Below are 21022 nucleotides of genomic sequence, written 5' to 3'. Positions count from 1 at the left end.
TAAGTATATTGTATCTACTTTTGTGTTAACTAGAGTCATCTCCGGGCAGTAGTACACGTACACCTACAACACAAAGCACGGAAACTAAAGAAGTCGTTAACTTGATATTGGTGATAACGATATGTGTTCTAGGGACAGCTCTTCTGATATGTATTGTTATAATCGTTATTCTTCGTTTAACCGCCATTAAGAAAAGACGAATATCAACGACGGCTCCGGAGTGTGATACCCAACCACTTGAGGTGAAAAATGAAGAAGCAACTTCGCCGTAAATGAACCACCTTCAAGCGACCAACATCCGCAATAAGGATTTTTTTCCAGCAAGGGAGATTTCGCAACATTACGAAAACGATAACGAATACGAATACGTCACTATCGTTATCATCATTTGACAATATGCTGTACAGCCGAATATGATCTTTGATTAACGCAATCGTGATTCATGCAAAAGGCATGAATCGTCTACATTATGACAGATATCCTACTGTAGGGGAAGGATTGTCTACGAATTTGATGACGTATCCGTAATCGTTGTGGTTTTCGTAAGCTTGCGAAAAACTCCCTAATATACTGCATTACTGAAACAGGTTGGCAAGCAGTGTTCTGACTCTTTGCTGTAACACGCTCTCAAATTGTGTGCGTTTTATTTGCTGAGTTTTGTATGGGCCTACTGGTGTGGTAAATTTCCAAATACAACTACAGTATTGTTTTTATAACTGTGATAACGTGGGCGTTTCCATAAGTCCATAAGCATAGAAATACGTTTAATTATACTCTAATACAGTAATTATGTTTTACTCACATACAATATATCTGTTTGGAATACTCGAGTAGAAAATTCAATATGAGCAATAAGTTTCGATAAAGGCATACAAAAGCAATTTGTGCTGAACAATGTGGGCCCGTGATTCAAACCGATAAGGTTTTAGTAGTGGTTTTTGCGGACCTCTGCCTTGCCCATTTGTAAAAGCTCTTTAGAGACGATATCCTCAGTTTGGTATATCCTCACTTTGTGAGCCTCGGGACGGTTCCTCCTCAACAAACAAAGGTCACCCTACGCTTTATTGTTAATATCGGACAAGATGAAAAATTTCTAAATTATAATTATATTGGTAATCCGCGTGCTGATGATCTTTATAGAATAAACAACACAATTGATATTAATATACAACATTTATTGCTAATTATACTTCTTATATTCTTACAGAACAGCCGTCAAAATGTGTAGGAAAAATATTCTAATTTAGTACGATAATAGGACCCATTGATATGAAAAATATATTAGTAACTCTTTGTTTGTGTGAGTAGTATTTGAATGTACAGTATTGATGAAACAAATTTTTTAAAAGTCTTGTTTAAACAAGGAATTTTTTGAAATTACAACGTAAACTGAAGTGATAATGCGTAATGTTGCACAGAAAATTGCGCATGTGACGTGTTCACAGCGTACACCTACCGATTCTGTGTCCTCTGTTTTCCCAGGAAATTTAAGTTATGTCTGTAATTTATATTTAAAAACTGTTACGTCATACATAATGATTTACAAAAAAAAATGCTAAATTGCATCTTAAACATTATACCAATCAGTCACATCTACGTACTACTAAGATCATTAGATAATGTATCGTTGCGATACACGCCATCCCAAAACCAATACCAAAACAGCAAAATTGACTTTTTGATTCATATTCTGTACATTATGAGATTTAAAATTATTGGTATCGATTGGAATCGACTGAATATTGCCAAAGTTATAAATATATAGGCCTACATCACGGTTTCTCTGTAGGACGTTCTTATACAGTACTGCCACACTCTTATGCTAAATTACTTAGTTTAGCATAGCGACGGTACGTTGGTTTTGGAATGGCATGCCTCATTTAATTAGTAATTTTTTCTAATTTTGTGTTATACATAATACCATTCACTGCTTTATCTACAACATTCTGAAACAATGCTTAAACTGTGTGTAAACGATTGTTAAAAATGAAGTGCTTGAAAACCTTGCGTTTGTAAAACTCGAGATAATTTTGTTGCTGTCTGTTAGTAAAATACAAGTCAAAAAACTATATATATCTTCCTATAAAACGATTATAACAATATACAATATAGAATATAAAAGACACTAACTTGTTACACGTCAAAATATTTTTACGTGGGTTATATCTGATATATAGCCAACAATTTAAACAATGTTAAAACTATATTTATTATTATTATTATTTATTTATATTATTAATGAAAATTATTGTAATTGTAATTATAATGATAATAATTATTATATATTCATTAATATTATGCTATTACAATCGTTATCTATATTTTTTGACATCAATAAATAACATTTCGGTGTCAACATCACTGAATGACAAATTTAAATATTTTCTAAACACGGTGATAATTTTTAATTAATGCGCCAAAATCACTGAATGGTGAACACCAGCCCTACTTCAGACATTATAATAGGGCTATTTGAACATTTTAAAAAATCTTGCTTTTATACAATTTATAGTAAAAATTAAGGTATGCATTCTCAATCAAGTAATACATTGTTAATGTAGATGTTAGTTTACATTGGCTACAGCTTTTCTGCAGCTTCAAACACCAAGAAAATGTGTATTGCAAATTAACATAAGGCCAAATTATAAAAAAGGCCAAAATTCGTTTGTTTTGCGTGAAAACAGAAATATACGTACACAACGTACGGTACAACCTAAGTTATAGGCTACTGGCCAACTAGATATCTTGCATAATCTGAATTACAAATGCCTAATGCACTTTCATTACTTGCATATACTGTAAAATATTTTACTTAGGACTACTGCGTGAAATTTATGTTGTGAATGTAAGTGTAAGGAATTAAACTATTTTAAAAGTGGAGGCAATGTGGTATGTTTTCCTCTCTTTGTCTCCTACAACATAACGCCCACTCACAAATACACCAATGCGACAATGACGGTTAAAATTTTGTTGAATCGAAAAATCTTTGGGTAAGACCGTTATAACCAAAGTGATGCGCAAAAAAGAAAGCAATTAAGACTTTTGAGAGTCTATTCACATAAGGTACAATTTAAAACAAAGATTTTATTATTTAGCAATTGAGATTTTATAACCTAAAATTAGGTTAGAGTGGGTTTGTCTAATTCAAAACCTAATTTAAAGCCTTTATATTACCGACATAGGCTAACAGTTGGTGCTCATTGTATGTTCTAGAATCCATGACAAATCAATTTCAGACAGGACCATGGTGCCACCGCCATCTTAATTTCAAGAACATTGTAGTTTGTAGTAAATTATGACAGAAATTATATTTTGTTCTGTGATACAAGATATTTGTGGTGATTTGTGGTCATATGTAACCCGTGAAGTCCGATTCTTCTTTATATAAACAATTCATTATCAACAATTCAAGTAAAATTTACATATACAACCAAAAATATATAATGTTTTTTAAGGTAATGACTACAAAAAACTCCTCAAATTATATTTTGTTCCGTGATACAAGATATTTGTGGTGGTTTGCGGTCACATGTAACACATGAAGTCCGATTCTTTATTTAACAGTTCATTATTAACAATTCAATTAAAATTTACATATACAACCAAAATTAAAAAATGTTTTTTAAGGTAATGACTAAAAAAAAACTCCCCTAATATTTGCAATCAAAATAACAATGAGTTAGGCCTGTAGGACTTTATCTGGTACACTAAACATTAAAATAAATCTATTCTGCTTTTTTCACCTCAAGATCATAATTTGTGGCATTGAAAGTTGTGATGAATATTTTATTCTTTGATGTTCTCTTTAGAAGGTGTTGGTGACACCTGCTTTCGCTTCTTGAACCGCGGCCAGACAACGACAGTCAACACAAACACAAGTATAAAAGCGATGGCCACGGCACCGACGATCACAATGACTATCAGAGTCTTCGAGTTATTGTCTGCATAACAAATATTGTATGGGTTAATATAAGAGTTGTGCGGGAAGCGAGCAAGAGAAGGAGTCACCGAATTACATAACGGTTCCAACTTGCACTTGTAATGTATTATACCGAAAGGTCCACCGATTAATCTCAGATAAGAAAGTATAATACATACTCCAAGTATTGAAATGCACGCCATTGTGTTGGGATTCAATATTTCGACATTAATGACAACGGTGAATTCTGTCAAGTGAGTTGAAGCAATAGTAACCGTCCGTCTATCTTCGGAAACAGTTGTCTCAACGCCTTCTGAATCCCAGGCAGATGTTTCCTTGTTCATGAACTTGCCTACGGGTCTCTTTCCTTCCGGAATTTCTTTGATTGGTATATCAATAGTCACCGGTGTTTGCAGGTCGGATATTTCAATATCATCACCTTAAAAAATAAAACAGCAGTGCCTTAGTCTATTTTTTGCAACTTCGATTCAACGCAAGCAACCCCATGTCAGTGGTGGTTTCGTTCGCGCCAGTATTTATTTTTAAGTTTATTTTTTCTGTAAAATGCATATACAAAATTAGGTGTACCTGTTTCAGGATTGGCAATGGATATGTCGATGATGTCGGCAATAACCGTTTGTGCATCTTCCTCATTGAACGATGACAAGTCAACACCGTCCTTATAATGCGAAAACTTGACGATAACGTCAGAACAGGTTCGGTCATCGTCGCAATCCCAGTCTGTAGCAAACCTGTACGTTGAAAGGAAGGAACGACGATTAGCTCGTACACGTCAATCATGTATTTACTATTTTATATAAATTTGTTATTTATCTCATTTTGATTGTGATAAGTGACTGAATAAGACTAATAAAGCAAACTAATTTTAAATCACCAATGCCAAAACTACTGTAAATTTGATTGTTCTACGTACTTTTGCCACGCTTTTATTTGTACATGGTACTAATTATTTTAGGCCTTGTCCTGCCAAACTATCTCAACAAAATGCTGTTACATTGTGCTTATCAATATGGCGTCAATATTAAATTTATGTTTAAATTACTTTTATGTTTATGTTTAAATTACTTTAAAAAAGAGGAGCAGTTATGTGGATTGAATTTCAAAATATTTTTCAAAATGCACAATATTTTAATGTAATGTTAATGGGTAAGGCCTGTTTAGGTCATAATATAACTTATGATGATTTTATATCATGTTCATTATAAATAAAACTTACTCATGGGCACAGCTCCAAGCAAAACAACTTTGGCAGAGTTGGTCTAGTATTAAATATTCTATTTATACCTATCACGCAATCATAAATAATGTATTAAAGGCCATATACAATAAGAAACAATGTTTGAGTTTAAGAAGAGTTGATCACTTTATAACAATCAAATAATTATATGTAGCAGTAAATGCACTTTTGTGTTATGATCAAAACCATTACGCAACTACACTTGTTGAATTAAAATAAAGTGCTTTGTATTAGTGTACAAATGAATAAAATGTTAGGCCTAACGGTAGACAGACTATTGGTTCAGTGGCGGATTCAAGGGTGATGCATCCGACCAGGCCGCTCTCTACCACTCACATATTTCAACATAAAAATAAATGGAGAAAAACAGAAAATTATATTTAATTATTAAGTCTGATAATCCCATTTCCGGCCATCTAGAGGTGCCAAGGCCCCCTCCATTTCAAATTCCTGGATCAGCTCTGGGTATTTGAAATAAAGCTTTATAAGTTCAGATTGTACAAATGTTTAAACTGGTGATTTATTTTCTCAGTAGGTGACACGTGATTGTCCTCAAACACTTATGTATCAATATAATAATAATAATAATTATTATAATTATTATTATTATAGTTATTATAGATGTTAATTAACATGCACTTGGCAACACAAAACACTTGACCTAAGTGGAGTGAGCGTCTGTTAACATTAGAGGCAGTAATTCTAAAAAAAAACACCAAACCATTAGATGTTGGCGACAGCAACCCATTTGCTATATACACTACTACACATATTTGATTAAAAAAAAAAAAAAAAAAAATCCCTGCTCAAACAGTTAAAACTAAAAATTTTGGAGAATACAGTTTTGAATTCAAAATCTTTAGTCATGAGCAGGAAGTTGTCAGTCCCGAGTCATTTTTTTTTTTCTTTTTGCATCGGGAAGACGAGTTTTACTTGTATTTTATGTACCAGTGCCAATAAAAGAATCTTGTATCTTGTATTAGATAGTCACTAACATACACTCTATATCCAGCTATTATCAAGTCGTTATTCTCGGAGACTTACACAAATAAGTAAACAAACGTTAATGAGGTTGCTATGAGGTTGGTGGAAATGTTATTGATCCACGGCTGGCTGGAGAGTGAATTGAGTGGAATAGAAATACCATACAGCTAAGCATGGCGCAGTGTTTTGACCATGTAGCTAATAACTCAATTGGTTTGACCACCCAAAAAATGGCACTACATGCAATATATAGGCGCGCCTGCAATCTTCCTGGTTCAACGCCCAATGAATTCGACATATCCTTTTCATACTTATGTTGGCATACCTTTCTTTCAGAGTTTCACCGAAATTAACGGATGCCGCTCCGTCACCAGTGTATGTACTCAATCTGTCACCCAACTGCGATCTCACAGCCTTAAAGTTTACGTCACTTGTCTCTTCTTCGATCTCATCTTCGAAAGATAAACCACGCGACAACTTCCTCAAAACCAGTCGTTGAGCTGACCTGCAAGCGCAGACAATAAACATAAGATTTAACTTTAACTTTAACGATGACGACGACAACAACGACGACAACAACGACAACGACAACAACAACAACAACAATGGCAATAACAATGACAATAATCAGTGCACAAAACATAAGAATAAGCAATTAGTAGAGCTCCGCATAGTACACTATAGGAAAATTATTATACGAAGGTTAGATTTAATGCTTGAAAAAAATTACCTGAGGCCCTGCAAGGCCCGAAGGAAATTTTTGAATGCATTAAATCTAACCTAAGTATAATAATTTTCCATTTAGTGTACGATGCATCTCTACTAATTGCTTTATAAGTCAATTTAATTTTAGTTTTTGATAACTAACTGTTGTAGCAGTCATCGGTTGCTATAGTGATATGATCAGTACACGTGTGCGTATTTACATTTAGCTGTACGTATGCTGAATTCTGCTTCTGCAGTACGCGTTTAATACATATCAGCAGTACAGTACGGTTACGATACGATGAATAACTATTGTAATTTGTATTGTGTCAGAAAGAACTTGTTTGTAATGCTATTTTGGTAGACTTTCGTCAAAGAAATAAACATTTCAGCATTCGAGAGGTACAGTCACTGACGTCCTTTTTGGTCGGTGTATGCAGACAGGTAAAATCGTGCGATGATTTCATAATATTCCTATTAAACTTTCAGTTTTTTTTGTGTTTATGAGGGTCCATTGATTAAATGAATTCCTTAAATGTTCATACTTAATATTGAATTTTAAGTAACTTTCTTCGTTCGGGTTCTAATTAAGCTTGTTTTACGAAAGTAATTTTCAATTACAATTCAATTGTTATCGCGGTGCACGATGACTTCGCGGTGACGAAAAAATGAGGATTTTTTTTTTGCACACCTAAAAAAAATCCAAGCGTCCACTAATTAAAAAATTAGTGGACGGTGGGGAATAGGAAAATAACATTGGGAGTTGCGGTGATGACGTCACGATTGACTTACAATTTATTTTATGCCCCAACTCAAAAAGATTTCAGAGTGTGATGTTGCACATCCTTAAGACACTTAATTTAGTTTTGCATCTGCTATTATTGGACTAAAGCAATCAATAATAAAATTGAATGTTGTACAAGTACGAATAATGTCAGGCACTCACTGCGCCGACGCGATTCTATAGCCGGTTTTCCAATAGGCGAATCAAATCGAAAGCGTCGTTCATGCGCATTCACATTTCTATCAGAGTTTTCGCTAATTCTACTTTTTGTGAGGCGAAAAAAATGCGCAGCCAAACAGAGCTCAGGAAGCGAATCGACGCTCTCGATTCGAGCAAATAAATTTGCCTAATGGAAAACAGGCTTATGGAGAACGCAACGCCACGTCGCTCGCGAAACGAATCGTTTTTAATGACGATCCGTTCAGACAACCATTGACAATCAGCAGACGGCGTCGGGTCGTCTAGTACTGACAGTGAGCAGAGTAGGATTTGTCGGCCGACGGTCGTACGAAACGGTGAATGCCGGGCTGTACTTGATATTGTTGGTTTTGTTTTTATCCCAGGAAATAGTAGGCCTAATATCGGTAATTAAAAGAACAACTTAAATAACTCTTCACTTGATAGTGTTAATCATTGTGAATGAATACTTATATTTACATTGCGTACGTATACAATTCATATTGAATTGTATTTCATATTCTATTGTGAGTTTCTCGTTCCATCATCGACTCCCTGGTTATGTAATTATATGTTATATATGTTGTACAAAAAGAAACAGGCCAATACAATAAAGTATATAATAAATTAGCTCACTTGATTTCATCAGCAAGTTCTCTGTCCTCTTGTGGATTGATGCCTTCTGCAGCGTCACTGAGACTGCTAAGGACGTTGCGCCCTCTTTCGATGTCCAATGGTTCAAATTCTAAGGATTCGTCTTCATCTTCAAGAAGATTTCTAATAGACTCTACTGCTTTCCCTAATTTTATCAAGAAACAATGATTTTTTTTTAAATTTCATTTCAAAGGACATTTATTTACTTCTATAGAACAAACACATAAATACAATACAATATGATATATATAATAACGTAAATAATCTATAGAAGAAGGCATGATCCGATAAGATAAAAATCTTGTGGTGGACATGCCTTAAAGGAAACAGAAATCTGTACAAACATAAAGAAAATAATAAAAATAATAAAGGACAAAACATATAAACAAATAAGTGGGGAAATAAATAAATGTGAAAAAAGAATCATCATTGTAAGGCCTGATATCTAATATTAAGTTGAAAATAATTAGTGTTATGGGAAGATATGTGAATATGAGTTCTGGATCGAGTTTAGTAGTGGAGTGCCTTAGCGTCAGGATCATCACACAGATGACAAAAGTGCCAAATTTGGTACAAATATTAATATGGGCATACAGTACAGTTTTGAAAAATCTCTGGAGCCAAAAAAGAATCGATAGTCGACAGTGTTGAAAGCCATGGAAAGATCAATAAAACATCCGATAGAAAGATGGCAAATTTCAAATGCAGTTACAATTTTGTTTGTAAAATCAATGAGGGGCATAGATGTACTGTGTCCTTTTCTAAAACCATATTGTTTATTGTAGAGAATGTTATATTTGTTACATAAATGAAACTGTTCGAGAATATGGATACTGTAGAATTGAGACAGGGCTAGAGATCAGATTTGTCACCAGACTTATATATATGAGTAACGCGCTAGCTTCAACTTGTCTGGGAACACATCAGCCAGGAGATAGTGAGAGATTAAAAATATGGGATAATGGGAAAGAAATAAAGTTAGCAAGGATTTAATGGGTTTGGTATGAAAATCGTCAGTACCATGGGTTTTTTGGTATTAAAAGAGGTAAGAATTTTTTTTTCTTTATTTAGCAGTGAACTAATTGTCTTACATTGATATCATTTTTTATGTTTAAGAAACGTGTTATGAAAATGCTTATTTTTGGCAGTCTTAATTTAGAGAATTTAACTTGTAGCGAAACTGTTTTCTAGGCTTTTTCGTTGGCAGTAGTAGAGGGGCAGTGAAGAATTGAGCTTGCAATTTTTGTTCATATTTAATGGATTTAAACAGTCCATCAGACATTCACGATTTAATTTTTCGATCTTTTTTTTTTACATAATTTTGAAGTGGGAAATGTCTATCATAAAGTGACTATAAGATATTTTCAAAGTTGGTGTAAGCAATATTAGGGTCATGGGATCATTAATAACGTTGGGCCACTGCTGAGCAGACACTTCATGGTGGAATTGTTCAAGAGCTGTAAAATCAAATCTTTTAAAACTAGGCATATATCTATCTTTCTCATTTGAGTAACTTGCACCATTAAAGAAAAAAATGCAATATTAAAAACAGATGATCAGAAATATCACTTCAAACTGTTTAGTGATAATGTTTTGTAACAGGGAAGCAGCGGTTTTGGCGATACGAGATGGTCTATGTATACGGTGAAGGTAATTGTTGCTAACAAGGGAGTTGCGTCATTGTCTGATTCATCTTTGAGGATATCAATGTTAAAATCAACACTATACTAAGCACTGATGTCACAGTCAAAATAATGAATTCCTAACATTTTCAATCGAATGATAGACTTACTTCTTGTAGTTGAGTTCATATATTCAAAAGCTAAATGTCTGGTCTGGTCCAATACGGCTTGTCTATCACGTGACCCTAAGTTGCCTGCAGACTGAAGTTCGTTAAGTAGATCAATCTGAAGACTACCATACTCTGCTATATCTTCTTGGTCGGCGTTACGTTTTCTGCGGCGAGAACCAGGAGTACTCTGGTCAGTAGTTAATACCAGTGCATTCAGTCCCAACAGAGCTTCAACGAGGTTACCTGTGCAATCATAATTAAAATGCGAGTGTTAGCAAAATCCTAACTTACCATTAGAGCCGGAAAATGTAAAAATAACCACAAGTGTAAAACATTGTACCCAATGCCGTAGCTAGGATTTTCAAACACACTTTACGCGTAAATTCAAACAATGTGGACCCATTTTACTAATATGAAAAATCTGGACCCATTTTCCAAAAAGTGGACCAATTTTATGCATAAAAGTGCATAATTTGGACCCATTTTTAAATACGTGGACCCATTCATTGTGGACCCATGGACAAATTGTGTGGGACTGTCCCATACGGCATTGATTGTACCCACAAATGTCAAATATCATTACAATGTCAACCATAAATGTAAGAATAATCAGAAATGTAACAAATTTCACCCACAAGTGTAAAACTAAGGCTCACAGCGGCAGCGTGTGTCCACAGCTTGACGTAGGTTTTTTTTGTGACTACTTCTAATTCATCCACGCTTTCTGTGTTGGCAATTCACTTCAATAAATGTACAATTAACAGATTGTTGACTTTTTTGTACTTTCTAGGACAGGTCTAATCCGAGGCATGGCACCATATTCATAGGCGTCTGTTAGAAGACTGTTCTTGTTTATCTTTATTTTATAACTCATCCCATCATTCCTTCATTCGGATTTACTATTACAACTTACAAGTGTGACGATAGCGAAGTGTCTACAGCTTCTGCAGGCTAACACCCCTCCCGCCCATTGATGTTCGTTTAAGTGTTTGTTGTTTTTGTTTTTCTTTTGTTTTGTATCTTCGTTCATTATAGTTTAAATATAATATTTAATTGTTTTAAGTATGAACTCGGCTTGCTCGACAAAAGTGTCAATTTGAGTCATCGAATTGATTTTATTTTTGATACTTTTTAAACTATTCTACTGATATATTGATTAACATTTTTTTTTTCAAAAAAGAAATAAATATGATTTGAATTGAAATGAATTGACGCAAACAGCTTTTTAACTACAAATGTAAAACATTTTACCTATAAATGTAAAAATTTCCATTTCTACCCAAAATGTCATAACATGTCAACCGAAAGTGTAAAAACTCATTGTAAGATAAGTCATTATCAGATGTATGTATGTGTGTGCGTGTGAGGTTATGTGCGGTTGTACGAAGCATAAAATCCTTAAAATATTGAAAGATCCTAATTATCTGCTTACGATTTGAAAGGTATCCGTGTATTTTACCGCATACAACTAACATTGCGTCCATTATTTTTACGCTGCCATATTTTAAGAAAAAGAAAAAGGAAAACAAAAGCTAGAAATTATAGAACTGGATATGTTTTGTAATGGAACTAACAAAATACGAAACCCAAATAGTGAGAGATTTATTGCAATGATTTTGCGTAACGCATTGTTGTATCAGTTGTTTATTATTTGTTACTCCACTGTATGTTTGTCATTAATGGCCCAAGACAGTTGTGTACCTTAAGCCCTCTATTGAATTTATTTACGAGTAATCTTCCAGCTATTTTCGATAGCTCATGTGATCGTGTAAGTTTTAAAAAATCACGGTTATTCTGCCTACTTTATTATGACGATCTGGTTATTAAATCTGTGATAAGTAATGGGCTTCAAAACGCCGTTAATAAGCTTTCGTCGAATTGTGACCAATGGAAACCAATGGAACATTTTTTCCATTTATTCATACCTTAATATCAAAAACAAACATTGCAAAGAAATGACATTCAAGGTAAAAAAAAATAATAAAATAAAAAACAAAATTAACCTACCTGTACTGTATATATTCTAAAGAAATTGCTGTTCTCAAAACAAAACAAAAAAATTGTTTTGACAAAACCATTTAATATGCCATAAATCTTTTGTTTAGTTTTTGTCGAAATATTGTATCTTAAAATCTATCGACATATAATGTTAATTGTGTGCTCGCTCCTAAATAAGGCAAAGGACACGCGAATACCATACAAATCGTAATTACAGTACGTAGTTGGTTAATTAAGGTCAGTATTTTAAGGATTTTAATGCTTGCGAAAACCTCACGCACACGTACACATACCCATACATTTGATAATAACTTGTCTTACAATGAGATTTTACATTAAATGTTACGACATTTGAGGTAAAAAAGGATTTTTTTTACATTTTTAGGCCAAAATGTTTTTTGCATTTGTAGTTAAACAGACACTTGAGGGCAAGATTTGTGACATTTGTGGTTGTGGTTTGTGGTTTGTGGTTGAAACCACTTCGAATTCTAATCTGATGATTTTAAGTTCACCTAAATAATTGAGGGGCTAACTTAGGGCTGTCCTACAATTCCTAAAATAGATACATAATTAATAGTAATCTTGCCTTTTTGACGTTCTTCTTCAACGTTCTCTTCGAAGAATGCGTCTTTTTCGACTTCGGATAATGGGTTTTCCCTTTCAACAACCTCCACAGTTATTTCTGTTGCAATACAACTACTCACACTACATATCTATAGGAATTACGGTACAATAATGTTTTGAATGACATTTGATATGTAATGTTAGTAGATAAAAATGTCGTTGACATTCCACCAATACTAATACTACTACTACCACCACCACCACCACCACACATAATAATACTACTACCAACATTACCACCAATATTACTATCACCACCACCACTACTGGGTCTACCACTACTGCAATTACCATACTGTGCCAATACTGCGGCGCTACTATTGTACTTCTCTAATGTACCTGAAATTCGAGATGAACTCTGGTTTCATCATTGTTTGGTTGACTAGCGACTACTTCAAAACCAGGTTCATTCGTAGGTTCTGATAAAGCAGTGGAGAATTTCCGTTGTTCGCCATCTCTTTCAGAATCGTCGGCTATAGCATCTTTTCGGAGAACCTGAAAACTGAGTGGGTAGTCGTCCTCGTCCACTGTGCATCCTGTGATCTCACATCTAACCTGTTGGTTGAATCATGAAAACTTGAATATTGAGCCATGGAGGAGGCAGGCTCAACCATGGAATTATGGTGGTTGAACCATGATGCATGATGCTTGAACCATGAATGAGGTAGGCTCAACCATGGAGTTGTGATTGTTAAACCATAGATGAATAATGTTTGAACCATGTTGGAGGTAGGTTCAACAATGGAATCATGTTGGTTGAACGATGGTTGAAAATTAGATGCATGATGTTTGAGCCATTGATGAAGTAGGCCGAACTACAAGTTCAAGATGATTAAACCACGGAGTCGTGATGGTTGAAACATGTTTGAACCATAGATGCATAATATTCAACCATGTAGGAGGCCCAACCTTTGATTCATGATGGTTCAACCACGGATGCATGATGGTTGAACCATGTAGGAGGCATGATGACTCAAGTATAATGGTTGAACCATCAATGATTGTGTTTGAAACATGGAGGAAGTAGACTCAACCATGGAGTAGTGATGGTTGAACCACGTAGGAGGTAGGCCCAACCATAGAGTCATGATGGTTGAAACATAGATGCATAATGGCTGAACCATGGAGGCATGATGGCTCAAAGATGATGGTTGAGCAATGGATTGAACCATGAAAGCATGATTGAACCATAGAGGTACGAATTTCAGTAATACGGGCATGATTATTGAACCACGGAGACATCATGATTCAACCAGCTTAGAAAATCAAATGTAAGTGAAACGACAGTTGGACAATTAAGGGGTCAGTTGAAACTCCCTCCTCGTCTGCCTTCCTTCTTTTATAGTAAAGTTCGCAAAAGCAACCTTAAATGCTAAAACATTAGCCACGAAACTGATGCATCATATTATTATATTAAAAATATCGCCACCCCAATCCCTGATTAGTTTCGGATAAATAGTTAAATATCATAATACGGTGTTGCAGCGCCACATCGGCCAGCTTTTGCTCCGTTACGTACTGTAGCTTGAATTGTCATGTTTTTTTTTTAAATATCGATATACTACATCTATATTTAGAAGTAAACTTACAATATCAGAGGAGATTATTGTGAAGGTTTTTATCATTTTGAAACTTTATGTCTTCTTTGTTTTGCACCTGTGGGTGATGCTACCGCTTAGCCCACTCCAATGAGCCTATTTCTTATGGAAATGACTTTCACCTTCACTCCTCATATTCTCAAAATGAAGCTGACCAAAAGCGCTCAAGGTGGCGTAAACGAGGTAAACGAGGTGGACAGAAACATAGGATCTCTAAAATTATCACAACATGTAGCCCAATACTAAATATAATGGTGTAAATATGAATAATCTAATACAAATTCAACGTGGAAGCAAACCGAATCTTAATATCAATGTATGGAATGCACAATCAGTGTGCAATAAAACTGTGAGAATTCATGACTATATTCTAGAATCCGATGTGGATTCTAATTATCACAAAGTCGTGGCTCGGTAAAGACGACCCTGTTGTCATTGGAGAATGCACACCGACTGGCTACTCCCTTTTGAACTTCCCAAGAATCGGTGAGAAACATGATGGAATTGCAATAATCTACAGATCAAATACAAATGTGAAGATAAGTCCAATTTCTTCTACTGTGGACACATTCGAATATGCATGTGCTACTAATTTATCTAAATCTTTTAACAGTATTGCTATATATTGTCCTCCACCCAGTCAAAAGACCGGTTTCACGACTGCCAAATTTTTGGAAGAATTTGATAATTTTTTATATAAAATTGCAAATTTGCCCAGAAAGCCTTTTATTTTGGGTGATATGAATCTCCATGTCGACAATCCTTTGAAGCGTAAAGTTCGTACTATCTGTCACTGCTTTCTGAACATGATCTTAAGCAATTTATTGATATCCCAAAACACAAGTCGGGTCACATACTTTATCATGTGATTTGTCGGTAGAAGACGATCTGCTGGTTACATGTAATGTCTCCCAAATAGGTATGGATCACTATATGATAGAATGTACTATCAACAATTCAAAGCCATTGCCAGAAAGAAAGTTAATCATAATGAGAAACTTCAATGATCTTGACATTGATGTTTTAAGTCTGCTTTAACTCAAGAACTTTGCAATCTTATCACATACAACGATCCTAACAAGCAAACTAGTTGACAAACTATGGCAAACCGAGTTGTCATTTAATCAAAAATAGAGATATCTTAGTTTTAAATAAAGATATCTTAGTTTAAATATAGATATCTTAGTTTTTAATAAAGGTATCTCTATCTAAAACTAAGATATCTCTATTAATAGAGATATCTTAGTTAAAACTAAGATGTCTCTATTTACCATTACAATGGCAACTCGGCTCGCCATAACAAACACTGTCCAAAAATGACTCGCTATCAAAAAACCATAAGATGTCCTAAGTGGTTTGATGATAAAGTACGGGACGCTAGAAGGAAACGTCAGAAGTGCAAGCGCAAGTGACGCAACACTCTCATTGACCCTGATCGTATTAAATATCTTGAGCAGAATAATGTCGTGAAGAATATGATTGCTCAATCTGAAACTGATCATCTAAAAAAAAATTATTCAATGCTTCAGGAACGTGTTATCTGGTTGCACTGAAACGAAATCTTAATCCAATGCATTGAATTGTCTACTTAATAGAAAACAAAAAATCACTGCCTGATTTTGAATGCGCTCAGGATTTGGCTAATAGGTTTGCCAACCTCTTTGTTGGAAAGGTTGCTGATATTCGCCATGAGCTTGACACTTGGATCCTTGTCCTGGTGATCCCACTTATGATGCTCACTGTTCTGTGGCTTTTTCTGAGTTCTCTTCTATCTCAGACGTGGATATATTATGTCTGCTTAGGAAATACTTATCTAAATCATCATGTCTTGATGACTGTCCAATTAAGCTGCTCAGTAAGCATTATTATTATTATTATTTTACCTTTGATTACAAAGCTTGTAAACGTCTGATTATCATCTGGTGTTTTTCTAGATTTTTATAAGTGCGCTGTGGTTAAACCAATTTTAAAGAAAACTGGTCTTGTTCTGAGCACCTTCAGACCGGTATCTAACCTATCTTTTTGTTCAAAAGTTATTGAAAAAGCGGCAATAATTCAGATTAATGCTTATCTTACTTCACTTTACTTTTTGAACACTTGCAGTCGGCGTATCGTCCACTCCATAGTACAGAAACAGCATTACTCAAGGTGTATACTGACATTGCTGTCTCTATTGATAAACATCGAGGTGTCTTGTTAGTCTTGTTCGATTTGTCAGCTGAGTTTGACAAGGTTGACCATAAGATCCTTATTAATCGTCTGAATATTTCTTTTGGATTTCCAGAATATGCCTTAAGGTGGTTTAATTCCTATCTCACCAACCGGAGTTGTCGTGTCTTTGTCGATGATAATTACTCGGATCCACACTTATTAACGTTTCCGGGATTTCACAAGGCTCGGTAGTGGGTCCTGCTCTATTTAGCCTAAATATCAGTCTGCTTGGAGACATCATCAGGCGTTATTGTATTAAATATCATTTTTGTGCTGATGATCTGCAACTGTATCTGGATTTTGATCCTTCTCATCTCTCTTCTGTTGATCTGGCTTTGGATAGGCTTAGGCTATGTATCAAAGATATTAAAATTTGGATGGCTAAGAATAAGCTTAAACCTAATAATAACAAAACTGAATTCATTGTTTGTGCTTCCAAAAGGTCTAGGCACTTAGAGCTTGATCACGTCTAATTTTAACATCCGATCCTTTCATACTCACACATCACAACGTCTGCGTGAACTTCACAGGCTCCCTTTTAGGCAAAGGGTTTATTTCAAATTAATGGTCCTTGCTTTCAAGTCACTGTCTGACCTATGCCAACAATATATTTCTGACTATTTACTTGTACGTAAAAAGCAAATTCGTAAGTCCAGATCAGCTTTGAATGTTAATTTCCATCAGCCTATCTTTAACAAGCGTATTTGTAGCAAATTCGTACCAGATCAGCTTAGAATGCTAATTTCCATCAACCTATCTTTAACAACAGTATTGGTAACAAATCTTTTTCGAGCGAGGCACCACTTATCTGGAATAACTTTCCAGTGCACATTCGATCTTCACCGTCTGTGGCTGTCTTTAGGTCTAATATAAAGACTCACCTCTTTAACTAATTATCCCATTTTTATTCTTATTTCATATATTGTTGCATTATTTATTTATGATCATCCCAAACTTTGCCACTGCTTCTTTTGATTTGTTTACTTGTTCTGTGGTTGGGTTAGGCAACGATTACGGCTGCTTATGGGTTGTGAGGTGCCTGAATATGTGGGGTGCAGCGCTTCGTATCTGCAAAGAAAGGCGCTTTACAAATGTTCTGATTGAATTTGATTGGAATGCTGAAGCAAACACAATGTATGGGACTCTAAGTTCTCTTCTTAATAGCTCGAATGGAGCGCTACCGGCTAGTACTTCAAATGGAACACTTAGCAATGATTTTGCCACGTATTTCAATTGTAAAGTATCAAAACTTAGATCAAAACATGATGACCAGTACGTTAACGAATCTGTAAATGTTGTTATTATGAGTTTGTATAATGATCACCCTGATGTTGGTAGCAGCTCTGTAGAGTGTAGGCCTAATATTGTTAATGTACTTGAAAACCTCTCTCCTGTAGATGAAACTGAGGTTAGTAAAATAATATCTAGAATTCCCAATAAAAACAATTCTTGATCCACTCCCCACGTGGCTGCTGAAGGAATGTTCCGAAATTGTGACCCCTTTAATTGTGTCGCTTGTAAATAATTCCTTCAGTGCTGGTTGTTTTCCTTCCATTCCTCGGGAAGCTATTATAACTCCTCTCATTAAAAACCCAACAAATGACAAAGACTTGTTAAAAACTACCGCCCTGTGTCCAACCACCCAACTCTTTGAAAAATACTGGAATACCCTGGATTGGATTTTATGAGCATCTTCTTTCAAACAACTTTTTGAATAATTTCAATCTGCGTACAAGTCGACCCACAGACATGACATCGTAAATGAACTGAGTCATGGTAGAGTTGTTATGCTTGTTTTATTAGATATGTCAGCAGCTTTCGATACCATTGATCATAATATTCTTATGTAGAGGCTTCAAAATGAATATGAATATACTATCTTCTTTAAATTGATTCAGTTCATATCTCTGTGAACGCAGTAGCAGAGTATGTGTATCAGGCAGTTTCTCTGATCTCTATCCACCGCTTTTCAATGGCTATTCAAAGTCGGTGACTGATATTTAAAGCGCTTTGGTGTTTTGTATCATATCTATGCTGACGAAACACAGTTGTACGTTAGTTAAGACCCAAACGTACCTTGTGATAGGGTAGCTGCGCAATTGCGCTTAACAAAATGCATAGCTGTAGTGAAATCGTGGATGCTGGAAAATAAGTTAAAGCTTAATGAAACGAAGAGTTAATTCTTTCTAATCTCATCTCAAAGGCAACTAAAGTCCATGTAACGTTTTAGTTCAATTTGGCGAATCTCCAATTTCTCCCTCGTCATCAGTTAGGAACCTTGGGGTAATTTTTGATCATTGTCTTAAGATGGATTTACAAGTATCATCTAGGGCCTATTTGTCGCACAGTTAACTAACCATACGTAATATTAAGCGTATTAGACCATTCATTGATCAGAGTACCGTACTTGCTCACATATAGTATGATCTTTGATTCTTTCTCGGTTGGATTATGACAACTCTTTGCTTGGCGGTATTTCACGCTCCTGTACAGCGGCTTCAAAACATCATGCTGCAAGTCTGGTTTTTTGCGTTGATAGGCGCACAAGAACCTCGTCATTGCTACGAGAACTTCACTGGTTGCCAGTCCAGCAGAGAATAGACTTTAGGATCTTACTGAATGTGTACAATGGTGTTCATAAAATAGGTCCAACATATAATCAAGATATTCTTAAAAAGTTTCAGACTGGTCGTGTAGGTCTTACGTCCTCTGATAATCCCCTACGCCTTGTAGCTCCCATTACAAAAAGAGTTTTGGTGAAAGTGCTTTTTCTGTGATTGGTCCAAAATTATGGAATAATCTCCCCCATGATATCCGCCAGGCCCACAGCGTGCAATCTTTTAAAAAACTTTTAAAACACATCTCTTTCCTAGAGAGTAGTTTTTTAATGGTTTTTATCTATACTTGACTGATTCATAATTTTATTATACAATTGTTTTTTTTTATTGTTGCTATGTTGTTATCGTTAACTAGGTTTTTGTAGTTTTGTAATTTGTACTTGCCATTTCTATTAATTAATTTTTATTGTACTTAATCTTATATTTGTAAAAATATTTTTAATGTACTGCACTTTGATCTCTTTTGTAAAGGTGCTATATAAATGCTTTTTAATAATAATAATAATAATAATAATAATAATAATAATAAAATATTTGCTCCATTAGACAGTGAATTAAACGATGGATGGAAGCTCGTGGAGCTGGTTTCCAACCAGCCTATTACTTACCTTTTCAAGTGGAATGTATTCACCCTGTACATTTACCTCACAACGCTTGATACCACCACGAGTCCTAATCTCGATAGCGCTAGTGCCTGTACGTCCATCTTCGGTAGTTGCAGTGAAGCGTAACAGATATTTTGCGCCTTTAGCCAAAGCCCCTTCACATAAAAAGAAATATGGGCTACACTTTAACAATTATATAGGCTAATGTGTGTATGATGAGAATGAAATTGATATGATATTAAAATTAATTTGGGCTATCTGTTAACTTATTACCGCATTCTGATTTTTAATCCCAATAGAGAATTTAATTGTGTTATGCGCGAATATAATTTCTACAGTATTTGAAAATAACGTAAACATCATGGGAAGTCCGTGATTTAATTCGGTATTAGGCTTAATTTTAATTCCCTTTCAGTTGCATGGTTGTCAAATAACTATAAATTATTTCAATGATCAAGCATAATTCCTCACTAATATCTCATTATTCAATTCAAATTGTATAGAATCTGCTATATATCGTATATTTTTTCAATTTTATTATTATAATCAAATAACAGTATCAGCTGAATAGCATGATATTTACATAATACATTAATAAAATTGCAGTACAGAAAGTAAAAAGAATACAAAAAATATTAACTACAGTAAAAAGAAAAAATATTATATACAATAGTAACATTAACTAATAATTGATGTAATTCTAATAAAAATACAATATTATGATATAAATATAATTACATTTAATTAACAAATTATTTGACATTCATCATCAAAACGCATAAGACTAATCTGGCGTATATCTAAATGAAGTGTCATAGAGAGACTGATAGATAAGAGGGAATGGAATGACAGGTCGCAGAGCTAATGGTGATATTAGTCGATTTCTCTCTACATAATTAGAAATTTTTGCTAACCAAATTGAAAGTAGCGGGAGAAGGGCAGGTGTGGAGGAGAACATCTTGGAACGTGTTTTTTTCTCCATTTAAAACCGTACCTATGCCATTGCATATACGTTCCTTTATTAGCGAGTCAACTGTTACTGAAACGTTTCCTGTTTTCTTTGTATATTATTCATACACGTGGACTCTTCATATA

At 34.7% G+C, this 21022-nt stretch overlaps 1 protein-coding gene across 1 annotated transcript in view; it reads right to left on the bottom strand.

Annotated features, from left to right (window-relative positions):
• Positions 1-3786: 3786 nt before the first annotated feature.
• LOC117114776 overlaps positions 3787-21022 on the bottom strand; it is a 60238-nt gene continuing 43002 nt past the window's right edge. Inside the window, exons 20-28 of the mRNA XM_033258464.1 lie at positions 19931-20110; positions 13235-13450; positions 12858-12984; positions 10274-10516; positions 8464-8626; positions 6487-6666; positions 4508-4671; positions 4147-4358; positions 3787-3927 (exon numbers count right to left, since the gene is read on the bottom strand). Of these exons, the coding sequence (XP_033114355.1) occupies positions 3787-3927; positions 4147-4358; positions 4508-4671; positions 6487-6666; positions 8464-8626; positions 10274-10516; positions 12858-12984; positions 13235-13450; positions 19931-20110 (1626 nt within the window). The remainder of the gene's footprint in view (positions 3928-4146; positions 4359-4507; positions 4672-6486; positions 6667-8463; positions 8627-10273; positions 10517-12857; positions 12985-13234; positions 13451-19930; positions 20111-21022) is intronic.

Source organism: Anneissia japonica, unplaced genomic scaffold (genome assembly GCF_011630105.1).
Source record: "Anneissia japonica isolate Jap-2015-1 unplaced genomic scaffold, ASM1163010v1 scaffold288140_len288450_cov173, whole genome shotgun sequence".
Classification (NCBI taxonomy): Eukaryota; Metazoa; Echinodermata; class Crinoidea; order Comatulida; family Comatulidae; genus Anneissia; species Anneissia japonica.
The sequence above is the reverse complement of the archived record's forward strand: the minus strand, read 5'-3'. Positions and strand labels throughout refer to the sequence as shown.